Raw genomic sequence first — 18,515 nt, 5'->3', positions numbered from 1 at the left:
TGCACGACTGGTGCTTGGTCTCCCTAGGAGAGCATCCACTAAAAATGCACTCGCCAAGCTTCACTGTCTACCCATTAAAGAGAGGATTATATTCAAAACTCTCTGCTATGCACATCGCATTGCTCAAAATAAAGGTCCCAGTTATCTGAGAGGCCTTCTTACCATCCATAGGCCGGTTAGAAACCTCAGATCAGCAGGCATGATGCTATTTAAAATCCCTCGCATCACTAAAGCTAAAATGGGAGGAAAATCCTTCCGCTATTTAGCCACCAAGCTTTGGAATGCCCTACCGATACAGCTCCGGATGGAGCCATCGGAAACCAGGTTCAGAGCCAAACTCAAAACGCATCTATTTCCCATAGCTTAGCTCCTCTTCCTGTTCTCTGGCCTCTGGACGGGTTGAACTTGCAGTCAGCGCGGGGACACACAGTTCTGTGCAGCCAGGCGCTTAATAAATGATTATTATTATTATTATTATTATAGTGAGCTTCACCCTAGCTTGTAGGTGAGCATTAATAGGAAGCTACCATTTCCCCAAAAGGAAAACAATAATAGTAATCGCCCCTGGTTTCTGTTTTGGTAGTAGTTCTTTAATTTACTGTATGTTTGCTGCAAAGGAGCTGGGTCCTGAGCAGCCATGAATGTGAGCCTTGTAGACAATGCAGAACATTTAAAATTCCATCCAGTTGGCCTCAGAGACCCAGCAGAAATATCCTAGAGCTCGTAAGAGCAGGGCACCTGACTCCAGTGTTATCAAGCTGTGTGTTTCCACCTTTGAAGTTTATAAGTTGGCTATGGCTGTTTTTGCAAGACCAGAGTATACCACATATCGGTAATCTAGCAAGATGGGGTGAATACAATTAGGTTCCTCTTTTGACAAGGAAAAAGTATATGTTGATGGATTTGCATAAGAACACTAATTTCGAAAAACAGAAATAAATGACATGTTTGTCTGGGGAACCAAAGGGTTGTGCATCAAGAAGAACAGGTTTTTTTGAGAATGTTGTAGAAGGGCAATCAGTCCCAGATTTGGACAAGAAATTGAATTTGAGAGATCATTACCTTAGGCAAAGTTTATAATCTGTGTCTTGCATGGGCTGAATTTACGATATATACTCCAGTGTTAACTTGTTACACAAAGAGTGACCCTAAGTCATGTCCCAACCATTTCGTTAATACGGTGCAGGATCTGCGTTTCAGATTCATGCATATAGAGAGATTTAGTCAGGTACTTTGCCTTTCACTGGTGACTCAGCAGACTGCCAAAGTAAACTCTAATCTAGATTTCTCCAAAGCCCTGAACTATATTTACTAAATACATTACAGTGTGTGCTGTGCAAAATTTGAATAAAGCTACAATTGTTTATTTTTAATATTTGAAATGTATCTATTTCTTCCTATAGGAAAACAGCAATCTTATTAACAGATGCTTTTGATTACACCGATGAACAGTTAAACTCAGCTCTTGGAAGCTATGATGGACAGGTATACCAACGCCTATTTGAATGGGCTCAGAAAGCACCAGCAAACACTCAGGTAAGAGCAGTGGGGATGGATAGTGAGGTGTTTAGCTGTTTGTGTTTGTTTAGTTTTAAGTCCCCGTGGATGCCGAAAGGGGTTGTGAGTATTAGGGATTCCAGGAGCCTGTCAAGGGCCTTATAACATGATCTAATGGGTCTCACGGGGTGGAAGATGGCCACATTGTAGTCTTGGAATGACTGTGATTGTCAACACAGGCTTTTTTCATTGTCCTACCCTAAGTCCATATGACAGTCAGGCTCGTGGAATGGCCAGAAGCTATGTCCTGTGCCCAGCGCCCAGGCTTGGTCAGTGAACTCTGGTGGAAGGGGAGTTGAGGACAGGGTGTGGCCAAAAGGCGAGAAGTGGTACGCCAAAGACCAGGTAAAATCCTCAGAACCTACTGTGCATGACCAAGGGCTACGGTTTGAGGACTCTAGGGCAAGAAAATTGGGAGCTGGATATGCCCGGAGGATACAACTTTACCTCAGAGCCTCATGGCCACTTTTGAGGGCTGTACTGAGGTTGCTGTAGGGAGATGCATACTGTGGTAAAGGCACAGCTGAAAACATAGCATGCACCCCCAATGCATGGCCAAAGTCTTGCCAAGCAGACTCTGGAAACTGGGCACAGTGTTCTGTGAAGACTGACTTAAGGCAATTCCCTTATGGCTAGAAGTACATTGCACCTCACACTGATTGCCATGATTCCAAAGCCTGGGCATGGCTAAAGGCATGCTCTGCAGTCTCTAAGTGCAGGCAGACTGGGTGCAGTGTATGTTCTGTCTCAACTCTACACTCCCGCAGGTTGGTGGGGCCGGTCAAGGGTTGAGCCCTTTAAGCCTTGCCAGCCCTGGGTTACACAACAGTGTTTATGGACACACATTGGGCTCAGAGACTTCTGGGCAAGGCTGAAGGCACAGAGCATCCCCAATGGAAACTGAGGGCAGTACTGCAGAAAAATTCTAGCTACGTGTACAAGTACATCTTAACAAAACCTCAAAAATGTCACTAATGAAACATTTGATTACATCAGTGTCTCACAATTTGAAAACATTAAAATAATTATAATACTTTAGTTGAATTGATGGTATGATTACAATCCAGTCTTCACACCAAAGATGTTCATCAGTTATAGTGAACTATGGACATGATATCACAGATGGCACCACAAATCCCATAGATCTTGCAATTATGTTTGGATTTATTAGGAAAGTATTTTAGTATTATTTATAACTTTTTTTACACAAATCTTCTTAAGAAAATAAAGCATGTATGCAAGTATGATCTTCGGAAGTTTTTCTCTGAATGTGTGTGTGTGTGTGTGTGTCCCATAAAGTTTCATTTTAACATGGGAAACATTTAGTTGAGGCTTAAAAATAACACCCGATGGGTCAACATTAAACTTGGCATGTTCCGAGAACCCACTGCCATCTGTATCCTTTGTCTAATATGATGAAAAATCATCAAGTAGTTTATGAAACATACCCAAAGATAGCAAAGGTGAGCAATATATAGGGAGACGAAAATTGAACTTAAGATGGTCATTGTATTGGACTGTACAGCTTGTTCTGAAATATGTGCAAAAATGGGTTGCATGCAATGCTCTGTGCATAGGAGGCCCATAACATGGCCTATGCCCTTGCCCTATGTGTGTCCCTGAATGTTACTAGAGAGCAGTGAACAAACTGTGGTAGTCACAATCTGGTATGGGACACTGTCTATGAGGAATTGACTGCTTTTGACTTAATTGTAACTCAAATTTTTCGAGTTAATGCATGTGTCATAAAGTCAACAATGCCTTCTCCAGGCAGAAATGAAGAATAATTCTGAATTCTAAAAAAAAGTCACTTATCCTAAAGAAACAGAGTAAAATGCATATCCATAAAAAAAATAGTTTATGTGGTTATAATAGACCCAAACCACAAGAACCATGAACAATCTCCACGGTGGAGAACCAGAGATTTAGGAATTATATTACAACAAGTTATTATTTCATCATTACTAGTCTGTACCTGAACACACACAAAAGATTTGACGGGATGCCCTCACACACCTAGCAGGTGTCATTCTTCTTCAAAGAGTATGCCCGCACTCTCAAAATACTTTGGTTTGATGTAGAGCAGGTCTACATCCTGAGATTAGGAAGGCACCTATTCTGACCTAGGACCCTTGCAATAAGTTAAAAACCAATGTAGGAGCACCCGCCGTGACACTTTTTTGTTATAGCCAATGCTTTTCCTATGGAAACTAGGTCCTAACTGTAAGTACCTACTGGTGACCACCAGTAGGAGCTATATACATACACACATACATACATATAATACTCTTACCAGTAAAATGCCTACATTTTCGTTGTAAAGTCGTTTGTGGTAAAAAAATAAGTTGTTGTAAAGATGCATTAGTTGTTCAGGCGTCCTTGTAAAGGCATGTTATTGTAAGTGCTGTTTCCCTCACTGATGGTCAGAGCGCTGAATCCTAGCAGATATTTTCAATCTTTATCCGTGCAAGGTTGATAAAATGAGTATTCAAGTGAGAGTAAGAGGGCTTAGTATCAAGTGGAAACTCTCAATTGTGTTACTCATTCACAACAGAGTTTGGGTGGCAATAAATATCTCATTGGCCTTTCAAACTAAGAGTCACTACTCCAATGTACTTAGAAGGTAGTGATGCTGAGGTCTGGAGTGGCTTTGTGTTAGTCATGTTCATGCATAAACTGTTGGCTTTTGGTCTAGGGCTTATCAAACATTTATACTGAGGTCCCTGTACAACACGGATCTACTGAGCGATACGAATGTCATTATTACAAATTCCATTTATTATTTATTTTTCCCTCAGAGGAAAAAGGGACACATCTTTCAATCTAATTAATCAAGGCCATTTGCTGATCAAGGACAGAGATAGCCCTCCAGTATATCCAGTATTTTCTACAATGAGCGCAATCAGTGCCACACTTACAAAAATTACTGATACTCTGGAAGTTCAATTAGCTCTCATTAGTGAACAGGTTGCTTTACTAAAATCAATACATTCAGATTTAGGGCCATGCCAGCGCCACCCTGCCACACCACCAAAGCTGTACTGACAATGCCCGCCAGATTGGGAGTTTTCACCTGGTCTGGCGGGCAGTGCTTTGGCAGTTCCAGGTGGTGAGCCTTAGAAAGGCACCGCAATGGGAACGCCAAAGCAAGTTCTTGCATGGCGTGGTCTGTTAAGTTCATGCTGTGCAGTAACTGGGCATGCATGCAGACACCATGTGCCCCTCTGCATCCATCCCTATGGCCCTGAGGCACCAGGAGCCCCTTAAGCCCCCCCCCCTTCAGTTTCCTCACCGCCACAGAGTTTTCATGATTGCCTCACAGCCATGAATACGGTGGCGGTTTGGAAACTCATAATATTCTTGGCGGTGCTGCAGCGACACTGCCAGCATATTGCGAGACTCAGACAACTGCAAGACTGCCAGGGATCGCGGATCCCTGGAGGTAGCAGTGGTCCCATGGCAACGCGGTTCATCGGACCGTCATAGTCATAATCAGGCCCTAAGGCACATGGATCCTTCTCAACAATTCCCTGGTATGGATGGGAGTAAAAAAATCACACTAATGGAGAACACATCCAACCTAACACGACTGAATTACATAATCAACCTATCACAGCTCCTTCCAATGAAAATATGCACAAGCTGAAAATTAAATAGGATGGCATTTCATGCAGTAACACCCAGACGGGTGGCACAGACTACAATGCCTTTCCGCAAAACCTATCAATTTAGTCACATTGGTTTACATTCACTGTCCAGTAAGCATCGCCAAGAATCAAACGCACTGAACCAGGTGGAGGCTCCATGACCGACTGACTAATCTAACCCGGCCCAACTTAGAATGCCGTACAAAAGGGGGTGGTAATGGACGGAGCATCTGAACCAATCAAACACTCACACCCAGTCAAAAGATCTGGGTTTAATCCATCACCGTTCTTTAGCCCACTCTGCCACCCCAGTTCAGACATGGCTATATGCAAATCAGTCTGACCCTGTGCCTTATGGGAACAGTCCAGCCCAAACTGCCAAGCCATGCCTTCCCTGGACCGGAAACAAGCTTCCGAGGATTGGTTTCTGGCATTACAGCCGTCTTCAGCCCGGCTTGCTTGAATCCAGTGGCAAAGTGAGCAAGGGACTCACGTCTGAGCATACCCAGCCAACTTATGGCAGCCAAAAGCCAGATGCTCCGTCCATCACCACCCCCTTTTGTACCGCAGAAGCCTTTGATGTGGTGTGCGAGGCCAAGCGCTTGCTGGAGAGGCGTCACGCTTCAAGAGTTAACATGCAAAGTGCAAAATCCGCGGAGAAATCCGCTTGGTCAAGAGAGTTTGTTCCCCTGCTATAGGGTCGAGCTAATTAATCCCTGCGGGATTTAATAGCTCGACCTAAAAACGGTATTAAGAGTAATATCCTAATTAGTGGTATCTGAAAGGTACAGTTTTCTCAATCTTCATCTATTAAACAAATCAGTGCCGTAACAAAATTTGAGGGGGCCCCTGCAAAGAACATGGAGGGGCCCCCCACGCTCTGAACCCATTCAGGAGCTCTTGGGCCAGGGGCCAGCCACTTATGTATAGTGCTGGAGTGGGCTCTCCGGAACTTGGGCCCCCCTGCACCACTGGGTATGGGGGGCTATTGTTATGTCACTGGTGAGAGGATATGTGAATGAGTGGGTCTGGAAGCTCAGCGGACTAATGCGTCAACTGTAGAGGCTTATGTTTGACCTTCTGGGCAGAGATTCAAATCCCGGTAAGGCCACTCAGACTTTGATCCTTCTGGGGGTCGATAAAATGAATACCATTGAGTTGGGTAACCATAAACATCTGGTATTTAATGCCAAGATACCCTTCTGCATGAACGTGTGCTTTACAAATACATATGTTATGTGAGAGCATAAGTGAGAGGATAGATACATGGGTGAATGGAAGGATGAAAGAAAAAAGGGAAATGTTAGAGGATGGATGGATGGCAGAGTAAATGGAAATCTGAGGAGGGGGAAAAGATGGTAGAGTAAATGAAAATCTTAGAGGATGGATGGATGGATAAAATGGCCAATGTTGGTGAACGATTGAAAGTTGGATGAAATAATGAATGGATGACATAATGTAAAGGTGAAATGATTGATAGCAGAAGGTGGATGGGAGGGTGAAAGGATGAATGAATAGATGCTTGGATGGAAGAGACAGAGGAGCACTTCTAGGGTGTTTTGGACTCACTTGCTGCGCTTGCTTAGTGCCATCAGAGCTTTGGCTCGAAGTGGTATGGTATTCTAATTTTCTGGCTACTCTGTTACACAAAGGCATGTCTCTCACTCTGCATTCTCCCAGCCCTTCCTCTTCCCATGCATTCAGACAGATGTGCCTCTCACCCTGCATTCACACAGTCAAACACTCACCTTGAACTCACATGACTCACCCTCTACTTAACCGAGCACGCCTCCCACTTTGCACTCACTTGAGCACACCACTGAACCGGTACTCACAAAGGCACACCACTCACGCAGCACACACACACACTGACACCACTCACACACACTGACACCACTCACTCTCTGCTCACATAGGCACACCTCTCACCCTGCACTCACATGGGTAAACCACTACTCAATCACAGAGTCACACCCCTCGTTATGCACTCACATGAGAACATCCTCCTTGTGCACTCACCAATGTTTATCTCTCATCATGCATTTACAAGGGCTCACATATCCCCCTGCATTCTCATCAGCTCACGTCTCAACCGGCACACACAGAGGCACGCCCTGTATTCACAAGATCTGAAGTGCATTTCACAGAGGGCCCCCCTTTCACACTGCATTCCCACGACTCAGCCGTCACTCTGTACTCACATGGGCTCAAACTTCACTCGGCGCTCGGACAGGTACATCATTTAACCTCCACTCAGACGTGCTCACCTCTCACACTTGAGTCACAACTTCAGCTCTCACCGCACACTCACAGCGACACATATCTCAATCTGGACTCGCAGTCACACAGCTCACACTGCATTCAGTCACACCTCTCACACTGCATTCACACCCACATCACTCGCCTAGCACTCTCACCTGGCACTCGCAGTCACTCCTCTCACCCTGAAGTTAGTCACACCTCTCACCCTGCACTCGCAGTCACTCCTCTCACCCTGAAGTTAGTCACACCTCTCACCCTGCACTCACAGTCACTTCTCTCGGAGCGCTCACATGCGCACACATGCCTCCACAGATGTTCTTCTGCCAGTTGGAAGGGGTTTGGATCGTTGGCGGAGGTTTGACATTCTACGCAAAGCCGAGGCTCGGAGCAGCTGGGTTTGGTGGAAGGGAAGTATCCTCTAACAGGATTCATAGCCTGGGATTTCTTCAGACAGCGCCACCTTTGAGAAGGTTGCTGCCCCGACAACTGCTCAGATGAAATTATTCTTGGGACTGGCACTTTCTTTCTCTATCACTCTGCAAATTCGGCACATACGAAACAAAGGGCATGTCTGCAAAAAAGGTGAACCGTTTCCTTGGAGGGTGACATTACAATGTCTAAGAAACACTGGAGGAAATTGGTGCTTGTGTAGGGAAATTAGAAAACACCCAAGTGCTAGTCATGCAAACGAACCAAACTGACGCAGTTTAATTGGCCATAGCTTGGCTTGCATTTACATTACTCAGACATAACAAGGGAGTCTACCTTATTAGAGGCACCATGTTCTACCACAGAAAATGTATTTCTCATCTAAGTAACGAGGCGGGCGTGCAGAGGTAATGTTTAAACCAAGCCTTGTGAGGGCTGTCTAATCCCGCTTGTAGGATGACTTTAAAATACTCGGGTCCCAGCCGCTGCCAGAGGCCAAACAAAACATGAGGGTCCCCCTGCACAATGTGCTGCAGGGGCCCCTCACACTCACATCAGTAGGGGGTGAGGGGGGTGCCCTTCAATATGGGTAAGCCTGGGGGCCCCCCGCACCTTGGGGGCTGCGGGGGCCTTTGTTACGCCCCTGAAACAAATTCTTGTTTGTCGCAGACATAAATGTAATGTAAATGTAAATGTATGTGTCTTGTAAAGCGCACTGCTGCCCTGAGGCGTCGTGGCGCTGTAGACCGCTGGGAAACCCGTCCTGGCTATCCCTGTGAGATGGTCCCTACTGGGTATCTCCAAGGTGAAACAGGCATCCCCGGCGAATGTGGGGGGCCGTTGTAGAGATGAGGCAAGCTAATGCCCAGAGTGGCAGAGTGTGATCCCTGGTTAGAGTAGGCACCGAGGCGAGAATTATCGAGTCCGCTGACCCTGGTCCACGACCCTGCCGCGTCGGGAATCAGTTACACAAAATATCAGCTTATGTATCACACAAGAGTATCGAAATGTCAAATATTCTGTCACACAGAAATGTCGATGCAGCATTTTGGTGGTTTATAGTTGATTGACACCACCTTGTTCAGGAAAAAAACAATCACATTTTTGCTGAAAATTGTTGAATATAATGATCACTCTTGATGAAAGTCGATGTGGGTGGTCCCTTTTTATAGTCTGGCTGGCAAGTCATTCATTAATCTTGACTTCAAGCCAGTTATTTAAGGTTCTTTTAAGATTCTTTACTGTGGACCAATGTCAGTACGTATTTCCTCATCTTCTTGACAACAAGAGTTTCTTTAGTGATTTGTTTTATCAATTTTCTATTTCGCCTTCAGTTGGGCTTTATTTTAATCGAGCTTCGTTTTCTTACCACAGTCACAGCTTCGTGAAGGGGTCTTTTTACATCTACGTTAAGATACCCTAGCGCAGATCCACATTTTAGCTAACTTTTTGTCGACGTCTTTCTCGAGTCATTGACTCTTGGTGCGTCGGATGTCCCTGCGGTTCCTGCCACCAGATGATGTTTGTGACGGATCCGCGCCTCGTGTGTCTTTGGTGTCTGAAGTGCGACCACAACCTGAAATCGTGTTCAAAGTGACTTGCTGGGCTCTGCGTTGCTCTATTTCTTCCTGTTTAAGGGAAAGGTCTTGAATGGTCGCAGAGCCTACACTCCTCGCACTCTAAGTCGTCTGGGAAATTTTCAGGTAAGTCAGGGAAACACACGAAGCTGAAGAAGCACGGGCGTGCTTCAACTTCCCCCCCATTAGTCAGCCGATACGAAGCGGGATCCTGAGCATCATTGCTCAAAGGCTTTGTCTCTGGAACCTACTACTTAGACGGCTCTGAGCCTCCCTCACTTTCAGGGAGCCGTAGCGTCTCCTGACCAAATTCAGAAGTTCTATGAGGCCTTGTACCTCATATTTGGGCTGCCCGGCTCCGGGTCCCCGCGGAGTCGGTCAGGGGCCCAAGGACTTTGGCGCCAGTGGCTCCGGGTACGCCACCGGCGGGTCACCAACAATACAGGCCTGGCCGATCCAGTTGACAACGCTCCTGGCGTCAACCGTGCCCCTGGTCAGCTCCAACCCCATCCTCATCCCCAAAGTGGATTCGATCGACGTCTATTCCGACGCCAGAAGGGACTTTCATCCCGGTGTTCATTCCTGGCGTTCCTTTTGGGCCCAAAGGTGAGGAAGAGAACTGGGAGAGGCCACTGGACCCTTTAACTGACCAGCTTAAGGAATCGGACTGGAGAATGGACCTGAGTGATGCCGGTGGTCTAGACACTTCCCTTGACACTGGCCTGCTTTCTCCCCCTACAGTAGCCACGGAGGAGGGAGCTTCCTATTCTGTGGTGTTGAGGAGTATTACAAAATACAGGGATAATCCGAAATTATTTTTTAACCCATAGGACCGGAGTAGCACATGGTACATAAACAGTATGGTCCTACTGGTACGTAATTAACACAAGATGCAACCATTAATTTGCAATGATAGCGAGCGAAGAACGAGGACATAGAATTAATAAATCGCACTCAATGCTGAATACTACACTCAAAGTATATTATTTATATATAAAAGATTAATTTATAATCCATTTAGCAGACGAAAACATCAAATTCATTACACAACGGTTGCTCGACAGAGAGTGAGATGAAAAGTGTTCTTAGAAGTGCTCATGTGCGCAGTGATAAGAGAGAAAAGTAAAAAGGGGGAAGGTTTCTTTACTATTTAGTACACAAAATAATCATGGTTCAGTGGCTATGGCAATGAGGGAATCCAATTTAGCCAAAGCCAAGACGCCTGTTTGGTGGATGTTTACAGTCAGTAATTCTTCTTTAGTCAGAAGAGGGTGATATATGGATAGATCGACCACCCCCCACAGGGTATAAATATTCAATCCAGGCAATGTAGTTCTTGTCGACGTTTCAACCTGACTAGTGCAAGAGGTAAATTGGGTCCTAGCATGCGGGTCTTCATGATGACAGTATGCAACAATGTTAAAGGGCAACCTCACAGCGGTGCAGCTGTGTTGAGGGATGTGTGATGATACAGTGTGTGGTATGCGGCCGCTTGTCAAAAGGAAACTGATTCCTAATGCTGCTGTGTTTCGACGTTGTGGTGGCGGACCGGATACTTTTCTACGCTGGAGTAAGATCTCGGTACGATTCACTCGTCGAGACACAGCAGCATTAGGAATCAGTTTCCTTTTGACAAGCGGCTGCATACTACGCACTGTATCATCTCACTAAGTGGTCGCAACTTAATGGATGAAAGAGACTACGCCACATTCATTGGGGACTAAGAATGGATGATGTACATTGAATCAACACATCCCTCAACACTTGGTGCGGCTGTAGAGCTGTGAGGTTGCCCTTTAACATGGCTGGAACATCAGGACATGACTCTGGTGGTTCAACTAACTCAACTGTCGGTGCCTGCTGTTTACCTTCCTCTGTGCTCGGTCGATAGCCCTCGGTTTCGCGACCCTCCGCCAAATTCTTCTAAACATGAACTCTGTCAACACATTAGTAGTACTAGACCATGATGCTTTGATTTCCAACAAATCATGCTTAACATATTTTACCAGCACCAGTCCCTTCAACTGCACTAAATTATTTTCTCCTAGGTGCAAAAGCATGCCAAATAATTTAACTTTGTTCAATAACTCTTGTCATTGCATGCCCTCTTTTCCCAACCATTTTAGCTGCACCACCATATCCGGAAGTCCCAATTGTCATCCGCCTCTCCTTACAAATGAGTGCCCACATATCCAAACCTCAGCATGCCTTCTCCCTGGGCCCACAATGCAACCTAGGAGAAAAAAGATTGTATTAATGCTAATTGTGAAAAACCCAGCCAAATTGCAAATAGCACTGAAAATAGTCCGATCGCCAACACCCCACACGATGAATCTCTGCCACCGTCCAACCCCTGCCTTCTGCCTATATCCCCATCAAAATCCTGAGCTCCATACCTCAACATGCCCACCACCTTCCTCAAAACTCCCAAAGCTTGCAACGCCAAAAAATGTGTCGTCAGTATGCTGAAAGATCTCTCCAAATCCCCCTCTTGCCGATACAATACCACCCACCAATCGTGGGGGCAAACCCACATGTCCGGGTACACTCTCATCATCACACAACTGCCTCTGCCCGACTGATCCATTTTTTATTTTGGGAGTCACACTTGAACTGCCCCTGGAAGTGTCCGGACATCCTGGCAACGAATCCCCATCTGGACCTTGGAACTGACCACCTCCATGACCCGGAACGCGCCGAAGAACAGCCACACTATAATCACAGAAAATGGTGTCTACCAATCATCCCTGCAAATGCTTGGCAGCATGCAAATCGCCTGCTTCAATGTCTAGTGTGATGGGGAGCCACACTCTTGCAGCAGTGCCCTTGTCCCTTGACCAGCCTTCAAGAATCTGCTTCCACATTTCTCCTGCCGACGGCTCATACCGCCATAACATCTTCCCGTAGAACGCCATGCCTGCTAACATACCAGATATAGTGATGGCCGACAAACTTTTGCCAATCAGAGACATAATGAAATGTATCACATCATTCCGCCAAGCTTGGATTCCATCCATGCCGCTACATCGCACTGCCCCTGACTGCACAAACTCTTCCCACAAAATCCATTAGCCTTGCGGGTAGACTCCGACAACGAGCTGAGGATAAGCTGGATCAAGCGTTCTCGCCCACGGACCACAAATAAGCCAGCATCACAATATTTGTGTCGTCGGCTCTTGGTGCATACCCACGGAACCTCGTCCACTGGAAACAAGAAAGAGCATCAGCAATTTCATGGTTTACGCCCTCATTATGTTGTGCTTGTGTAAGTGACATTCACGCACAAATACTCTAACACAGTAAGCCATAACAATTACCAAACCTACGGGTCATGCGCTGACTGCTGATTGACAATGCTCACTGCCGACATATTGTCCACATTGCACATGACCGTTCTGTTAGCAAATTGCCATGCCCACAGACAGACTGCCACCACCAATATAAAGAACTTGAGGAAAGCAAAGATCCATCCCCCATGCTTCCACACCTCTGGCCACTCTTCTGCACACCACCGCCCTGCCAAAATATTCTGAAACCATGGCCGTCTGCTGAGCTGGAAAAAGCGATCGCCAGACCTCTCCACTTGCTCCCCTACACCTGCCATGGGAATCCAATTGCATTCGCTCAGTAAAACTCACCATAATCGCAAATCCTCTCTCCCCCTATCATTGAGGCACACCATGTGGTGTAGGAGTCACGTCCCCGCCAGAACTCAACCACCTACAGAACATCCTGCCTGTACACGAAATTCAGATGACCTAGTAGGATCAGCATGTCCTTTGCCTGCACCTTGGTCTTGTCCAACATTCTGTCCAGGTGCTCAAGACAACGCTGGTTCTCATCTTCTGGCAATCTAATCTCCATCCTGTGGGAATCCAACTCAATGCTCAAGAAAGTAAGCACCTGCCCCACTATCTTTCCTGGTCCCAAAAGGATGCCCCCTTCCTGCATGAACTCCTGGAAAAACAGCAAACCTTCCTGACATTCCCAGGACTGTGGGCAACCACCAAGAAAAAAATTGTCCAAGTAGTGCGTACCTACTACATGCAGGAACAGCTTCTACAAAAATGACCTGAACACCTCCAAAAATAAGCATGAAATTGAACACCCCATTGGCAATGCCTTATCCACAAAAAACTTTCCCCCACAATACATGCCTAACAACTCGTAATCCTCAGGGTGAACTGGCAACAACTGAAACACTGATTTCACATTTTACCATCAAAGCGCCCCAGCCAAATGAATTCACCAACTCTATAGCTATGTCTACGGATGAATAGCACACTCTGTTACATGCCTCAGCATTGAAATCGTTGACAGACAGGCAAATTCTCCAGAGGCCAGTCATTGAACAGCCTTTTCACCCTCCTTTCTCTGAGCTGCTTCAACAATTTGCCTCACACCAACTCCTCATGTTGTCATGTATTCCTATAGGTTCTGAATTGATCCCCCTATTCCTGACCCTATTCTGGGTAAACTAACTATCAAGTTAACTAACAGTCAGCCCATGAGGCAAGACAAGCCCCCATGATGCAGATACCGTTATCTGACGCAGTCACACTACGGCACAGGAACGTGTTATCTGATTAGGTCATAACGCTTGAGATCTAATTAGACAAGCGACATTCCTCCAGCCCCTGATAAGGCATACGACGTTCTCATAACAAATCAAACCTATGACAACCTGGAAAATCCGTGCGGCCATTGTTTTGATTTCACAGAGAACTTCAGTAAAAGAATGTGCTAACGAGCAAGTCGTATGACATCTTTATTGACGTATCTATGTCCATCCTTACGTCAATCTCGGCACCTTTAAGGTATAAATATTGCCGATCTTGCCCTATGCAAACACACGCGTGGTGACGAGACGGAGCAGCCACACTTGCCGAAGCCCAGAGCAGACCCCGCTGGCAGCAGCCCCGCCTTCCTGACGCGCTGAGAGACGCGCTGCTATCTCCTGCCGAGAGACCCAGCACCGGCGCTTTCGGGCAGCCCTCGCAGGCAGCCTGGAATATCGAGACCAGAGAAAGAGATACCATTCCTCATTTCATCCTAACTTCCAGGTACAGAACTGAATAACCCCTCACAGAGAATTCTTTAGTTATTCACTTGGCAAAAACAAACTTAACTTAAACTGTAACTTTCTATTCCCGCCCACGCATTAGACTTAGGTCAGGTACACGGGGTAGGCGTATTTAGAAACACCAGTTGAGTACGTTTAGTCAAATGTATATGTGTATGTAAATATATTTTAATCAGTTTAAACATCATATGGCTCAGAAACCATATCAATGTTTTTACAGTATTATTTTATACTATTGCTTTTAATGTATGCACTTTACTTAACTATAAGTATTGCAATAATATCGATCCATTTCTCTTGTACGAGAAAAGAGACTGATCAATAAATAACACCTTTTTATTGAACACGCCCGTCTCTTCCTTTTCTCTACATTCTGATGAGACTAAGAATGCACGTACTGACTGAGTAAAATAATTGCCTTGTGCTCACACGACTCTGGAGATACACTCTTGATTAGGGGAGAGCAAAGTTGTCATGTTCTATGGTTGTCAGAAACTAAATCCCTTCTTGTCTAATCAGGGGACTTAATTCTTTCCTGAACAATCGAGAAAGTTTCTAGCGAACTCTGAGCTACGCTGGCAAACCCAAAACTTAAGTCTAGTATCGACAGTAGTAGACCTAGTTAACGTCTGGCCTAGGCCTTTACTGCTGTAGGTATTATTCCAATGCGCAGAGCCTATTGGGAAGATAGGAACTACACTACATGGCGCCCAACGCGTTTGGAAAGGGCGATAAAACTAACGTAAGACATTTAGAGTAACTCAGTCGTGCTTTCTCACTCAGACCCCTTTTCCCACATACTCCAAAGACGTCTGGAGTGGGTGGAAGGTTATATCCTCCGAAACCTCGCAGGAGGGAACTCCTATGTATGGTTCTTGGTATAGTCAACGTTGAAGGATAAACAGTTCCAAAATATTGTGCATCTAATCTCTGTTTCCATAAGAAACCTGATCTGCAAACAAAAAAAAAAAAACCATTGTGACAGTAAAATGTCAGACAATGATGAAGAAAGAGAGTCAGTTAGATTAGCAGCTGAAATAGCAGCAGCTGATACTGCAGCACTAGATGCGGACGGGGATATAATACTCATCCCGGTCGCCAAAAGGAAATCTATAACCTTAAAACTTATAGAAAATGGACTGACACCTAGAGGTGGTACAGTCATATTCGTAATTGAGGCACACGAATATCGGCAGACAGAGGTATACTATACATGGATACATTTTCCAGCAGCAAATGCTGTAACAAAGTACTTCCACTATTACAAAATAGAGGTACCACCTGACATTTACACTCCTTTCGAGGAGGTGGAAGTACCACTCAAATTCCAAGAGCATTTGCTCTTATTTGATGGCGCCCTAATACATAACAATCACATTACAAGGCTCGGTCCTTTAGGTAGACCAGGAGCAACGTGGCCGGTCTTAGCCGGATACACACCACACCCAGACATCGAAGGAATGTCTACAGGAGAGCTGTTAATACAGCTAAAACAATTACTAAAAATTCATAGACAATTAGTACAGTATGTAATGCGGACTTCAACAATTCAGCCAGCGATTAAACTTCCACAGCTGACCCCTCACCAGGGGAACACAAATAAGATTACACCACAGAACATCCAGTCTTGCCTAGGTAAAGTACCGGCTAAACGGGAACAAATACCATTCTGGTTGGCACAGAAAATTACCCAAATAGAGGCGGTGTTTCCTGACACCACCCCGCTGGAAAAACACAGGATTCTGACTATCTGTCTTCCAATGGGAATCGCACCACACATTGAGGACTGTGACACTTGGGGTACAGTCTTTGCTTCCATCTACACAAAAACGCACGGTGTTCCATCCATTTCGGTGATACCAGATGTGCTAAAACAAATTCAAGACGAATACGGTCCAGAGCCTGCTTTAACTCTTGGTATGAAATTACTGAAAGACTTCAAGCAGGTCTCGGCTATATTATTAGCCAACATAAAAGGTGAAGCAGCAAACGTGGCGATCCGCCAGAGGTTAAAAGAGACAGATATAGCAGACCAACCAGCTGAAATTGCCAGAATCATAGAAAAATCCTATGAGGAACTAGGTAGAGATAGTTTAGGTGGAATACCAGTAAAACCGCAACTGACTGAAAGTCCAGAAAAAATATTTTTTAATAACAATTCACCGAAAAAGAACTGGGATGGAAACAAACAATCCAATCCTAAAGAAAAGAAATTCCAGTCCAGAGGAAGGTCTCCAAGGCGAAGAGAAAAATCTCCAAACCGAAGACAGAGGTCACCACAGAGTGACCCCTCTGGGAATAGATATAACCTTAGAAATAGGGATAATATTAAAAAACCTGATAGATATCAAGACATTGATACACGTCCCTCTCAATCTTTTCAGAATTCCTCGCAGAAATCGGAAAGAAGAGGACGATCAGAACAAAGAGAAGAGCACGCCAAGTCAAAAGACAAGGAACCTGCTCAGCTAAAAAAGAAATTACAATTTCCAAAAAAGAAGGTAGCCAGTATCAAGGTAGTTAACAATGCCGAGAATACTGAGGACACAACTGAAAAACGGAGAGTGGGCTCAGACAATGCTAGACAGTGCAGCAGAATTGAGCATAGCTCGCAAAGTCCTTATGAATCATCTGGAGACAGTGGACACGAATGAATATCTTCAAGTAGAAACTGCAGACACCAGAGTTAGCAAACCCCACAAGATATACGAGATAACATTACGTATAGAGGGAGATAAGACTAGGAAGATAAGGGGACTATTTTGGGATAATCTCTCCAAGGGCTACGATATCCTTCTAGCTGAAAAAGACTGGCCACCAGAGTTCGTCAGGGAGTGCCCTCATGGCGAAGAAGTAATTATGCCTGCCTTCTCGAATCAAATCCCGATTCATAAAAAATATACACTTGCCAGAAAGTGGGCAGTGGCTCTAGCACCTGCTTTATATAAAAATCATGTAGGATGGGATGAGGATTCTCCTCCTCACAAAATCCAGTTAAAATCACAACCAACTGCACAAAGGCAGTACCCAATTAAGCAAGAAGCTAAAAAACAGGTAAATGAAATACTAGATCAGCTAGAATACCAGGGGGTGATTGAAACTTGCACCTCACAAATGAACAATCCTTTGTTTCCGGTCTCCAAACAAGACAACTCATATCGTCTAGTTTTGGATTACCGACACCTTAACACATGTTGCAAAACCTTTGCAGTGCAAAACTCACACAGTGCTGCACTAATGAATAACATAGTGCGCAAAAAATACAAAACTACCTTGGACATCTCCAATGGATTCTTTTGTCAAAATATAGCACCAGAGAGCAGATATTTAACTGCATTCTCAGTAAATGGCACTCAAAAACAATTCTGTCGGTTAGCCCAGGGGTACAAGAACAGCCCGGGGGTATTCTCAGCGAGAGTAACAGAATTACTACAACTATATGATGATGAAGCATTATCTTATGTCGATGACATTTACTTAACAGATGATGACTTGGAGACTCACTTGAAAAGAGTGAACACCATAATACTTGGGTTCGCTGCAGAGGGTTACAAATTCAACTTTAAAAAGTCCAGAATTGCCCAACTGACGGTCCTATTCTTAGGATATGAGTTATCAAGTGAAGGCAAAAGCCTGGCTGACAATTTCCTAGAGAAATGTGCCGTACTCCAAGCACCTAGAACACTAAAAAACTTAGTCGATTCTAGGCTTCCTAAATTTCGGAAGAACATACATTGCAAATTACGCAGAAAGGGTCAAACCCCTTTATGATCTAATTAAACCAGACTTTAAAAGATCCAGTTGGACTCAAACACACACAGAAATTTTGAGATCCTTACAAACAGACATGCTAATTAAAACAAAATTAGAAACACGTGATAACACACGCAATCTTGTGATTCGAGTCATCCCAGGGAGATGCGGATTCACATACCTAACCTCTAATGAGGGAGAAAAGGT

The 18,515-nt window shown here is 44.9% G+C and overlaps 1 protein-coding gene across 1 annotated transcript in view; it reads left to right on the top strand.

Moving 5' to 3' along the window:
* Positions 1-18,515, top strand: part of ACOX2 (acyl-CoA oxidase 2) — a 208,448-nt gene that overhangs the window by 173,117 nt on the left and 16,816 nt on the right. Inside the window, exon 13 of the mRNA XM_078661505.1 lies at positions 1,404-1,536. Within this exon, the coding sequence (XP_078517631.1) occupies positions 1,404-1,536 (133 nt within the window). The remainder of the gene's footprint in view (positions 1-1,403; positions 1,537-18,515) is intronic.

This window comes from Lissotriton helveticus, chromosome 9 (assembly GCF_964261635.1).
Source record: "Lissotriton helveticus chromosome 9, aLisHel1.1, whole genome shotgun sequence".
Lineage (NCBI taxonomy): Eukaryota > Metazoa > Chordata > Amphibia > Caudata > Salamandridae > Lissotriton > Lissotriton helveticus.
Note: the sequence above shows the minus strand (reverse complement) of the source record. Positions and strands in the feature narration are given on the sequence as shown.